Source organism: Pyrus communis, chromosome 14 (genome assembly GCF_963583255.1).
Source record: "Pyrus communis chromosome 14, drPyrComm1.1, whole genome shotgun sequence".
Classification (NCBI taxonomy): domain Eukaryota; kingdom Viridiplantae; phylum Streptophyta; class Magnoliopsida; order Rosales; family Rosaceae; genus Pyrus; species Pyrus communis.
The window spans coordinates 9,596,514-9,599,826 of NC_084816.1; the positions used below are offsets into that span (position 1 = coordinate 9,596,514).

General features: G+C 37.3%; 1 protein-coding gene across 1 annotated transcript; it reads left to right on the forward strand.

Moving 5' to 3' along the window:
- The first annotated feature begins 1,257 nt into the window (after positions 1–1,257).
- LOC137714133 (uncharacterized) lies at positions 1,258–3,001 on the forward strand. The gene is made up of 5 exons (XM_068453416.1): positions 1,258–1,437; positions 1,540–1,689; positions 1,829–1,939; positions 2,314–2,380; positions 2,476–3,001. The coding sequence occupies exons 1-5, from the start codon at positions 1,276–1,278 to the stop codon at positions 2,766–2,768; spliced, it is 783 nt and encodes a 260-aa protein (XP_068309517.1). The 5' UTR covers positions 1,258–1,275; the 3' UTR covers positions 2,769–3,001.
- Positions 3,002–3,313: the final 312 nt, after the last annotated feature.

Sequence of the window (3,313 nt, forward strand, 5' to 3'; positions counted from 1 at the left end):
AAAACTTTAGTTTTCATTTCTGATTCTTCTGGAAACTGTTGGGCTCAATACTTTATTGATTCTGTTTTTTGGCTAGTATTTTAGGATTTTTCATCATTTGAGACTTTATTTTGATTTTTTTTTCCAAAACTTAACTATATACGACTTAACCAATTACGTAATGCAAGAAGTTTTCTATTTTTCAATTCATACTTTGCGTTCTAATTTTTAATTTTTCCTCACCTATGGGTTTCTTGCATTCAACTTGACAAATGCAGTAGCAATATATAGATCGTGGAATTGTTTGAATGGAGAATAGACTTTGAAAGAGCGTAAGCTAGCTCTTCTATGATCAGTTAGCTAGGTCCCTTAATTTTTTGTGGTGCAGAAATTAGTAGAAGAAAGATGGGTTAGATAAGGTCCTAAAAGCCTTGTGTTTGTTAGTTGGGTTTGGTTCTGCATTTCTATTAGTTCAACTTGAAAGTGCAAAAATGAATTGGATTTCATGCATGAATGAGTCAGTGACCAGTTACCTCAATATGCATCTTTTGACCGGTGACCAGTGACCATGGGTGTGAATACATATGCATGTGTCTATAATCAGTTTTTTAATCTTAAAATAACTATTCAGGGATTTATTTTGTATATGCAAGTGACTACTCAGTTTCTTACATCCTTGTAGGGGGATACCTCAAAAATGTTTCTTCATTGTTGCTCAGTTTGGTTCAGTATTCGATTAATTTAAAAATCATACGTATGCATGCGTGTAATGTATATAAGGAGGTCTGTCTTTTTGTGTGTCCAAGTGAATACTCTGTTGTGGGGTAAGGTTCATTACGTCTTCCTAAACCCTTGTGTTTAATTCATTCGCGTCGTCTAATTGTTTGAATCTTGTTATTCAGTTCATTTGTATGTTTAAAACTGGTTTTGTAAGTTTGGGACATTCTGAACAGACAAACAAGCGAATAAAATATCCATGAAACTTTTAATCTAGGGAAAAAAGGAGTATGTAAGGTCAGATATATAGCAGCAATATTTTGCAAAAATAAGCCACGGGGACTGATGCATGGAATTCTATTACTTAATAACTGAAGCAGATGTCAACTGGTGATAATATTGTGTAACAAATATATTTATACGTTATATACTGAATATATCTAAACTTTATAGTTAGCCGCCCCAACTCCTTCATTTGCTTGCTCTCTCTCTCTCTCTCTCTCTTGACAGTTTATTGGTTGATTTATTCTGCTTTATTTTGTTTGGGCAGCTGGAGAATTCTTCTCTTTGGTTGAAGACATGGTGGGTTGGCAGAAGCATGTACAGTCCCTAATCCATCAAGTTGGGAAAAGAGTGGGGAATTATAGTACTTCTTCCTTTTCTCCTTGTCATTTTCTAAAACTCCAGACACCACCTTCTCAAACCATGTCAAGGCCCCTTTATCACTACTTTCAACAGTTGGTAAGGCACAAAACTCTTCTGATTTTCTCTTTTCTGCTTTTCTCTTTCCTTTTGTTTTAATTGCCATTTAATTATTGTATTCGCTGTTTTCCATATCACAAGGGAATTTCCAGTTCAAGGAACTTGCTTGCAGATTTGTCTGCTGGAGTTACTCCTCTACCAGCATCAGATGGTGAAAAAGGTGAAGAACAGGACCGGAAATCACCCTCTGGACCTTCACAAGTTCAATTTGTCTTAAAGGGAATTAATCAGGTTACCACATTTTACACTTGTTGCATCTTTTTAAATAATTGTTTTTCCTTGGGCTGCAGGTGCAGATGGGGGTGGGGATGTTATACATTGAAATGGGCATACATTTATTAGTTTTAGCTCACTCCCTGCTTGCTTGTAGAGCCCTAATAAGGTCAACTTGGTTGCCAAACTGGTTCGTGGTATGCGTGTTGAAGATGCATTATTGCAACTGCAAGTGACAGACAAGCAAGCTGCAAAAACTGTGCATCAGGTGATAGAGCCCTTCCTTCCACACTTGTTAAGCTAGGAAGCCTGTTAATTAGATAAATACTCGGTGTGTGTGTGTGTGTGTGTGTGTGTGTGTGTGTGTGTGTGTCCTTGAGTATTTTGTCTTACAAAATGATATTCATTTCTTACAAATTATAGTAATCATCATGTGAATGATTTAATATTTTGAATAGGATATTGGCTTCGATGTTTTTTACATAATTATTTGATTATGCTCATCTAGAACTCACAGATGAAGAAATGTCTAATATTTGGATGTGTTTCACAGCCTCTAGAGGTTTTGTATTTTTTCCTTTGAGTCATAACCTTTTATAACAAAATATTAACATTAATTAAGACCGACGCTACTGTTCGCAGGCTCTTCACTCAGCCCGGGCAGATGCAACTTATAATCATGGGTTGGATCCAGAACGTCTTCTCGTTGGTAAATAATGCAAGTGCAGTAATGTTTCCTCTATTTATTCTATTATTTTTCTAAAAAATCAATATTCATTGCTCTGCATTCTGTCCTTCTTGCAGTTGGGGCCTTGTTTGGAAAGGGATTCGTGGGATTCCGCAAGAACAGACTTTACTACCATGGTAAAAGCAATGATGGAACTAAAGTGAGACCAAATTACCAACTAACGGTGATGCTAAGGGAGATAGCTCCCAAAGAGGAGGAGGAGATAGCTAAACAGAGGGTTAACAATTTTCTCTATCTCAAGAAACGCCTCAGGTTCACGAAGCAGGAAAATAAATTTGTTTCTCACTACATTACCAGCGATCACAAAGGCAAAGCCAGTACCAGTCGACCAAGTGGTCTGGCTTCATGAGCAAGCTTCCCTCCCATGGCTTGAAAGATTTTCGAGATGCATTTCGAGAGCTCATCCTTTGTCGTTGCTATTCAATAAAACATCATGTACAAGTGTGAAAAACCAAAGTGTCAAGAGTAGGATCAAGCGGGTCGTTGTCTCAGTTTCTGTTGTTTTAAATGCTCAGATGTAGAATATCTCAAGTCATTTTTATTTAATTGGTGCATTGAGAGAATATGGTTCTACTTCCTTCTCCTTTTGCACCATGCCTTTATTTCAGCTAGACAGATGAATAGATAGCACCCTCTTGGTTATGAGTAACTATTGTGCATACTTTTTTTTTTCCTTATTAAAAAAATGAACCAGCTATGACTTCGTCACAGTAGCTCACTCTTCCAGGGGCCGAGAAGACTCACAAAAGCATTTCAATCTCTCCTTGGTTATTGCGATTCACTAGCGGTAGGAAACAAATCTAGGACATGCTTGTGGAATACGGGCCTAGAATTCATCCCTAATCACTGGACCACCCCGTGATGGTTAACTGTTGTGTATGCTTGGAATGCTTG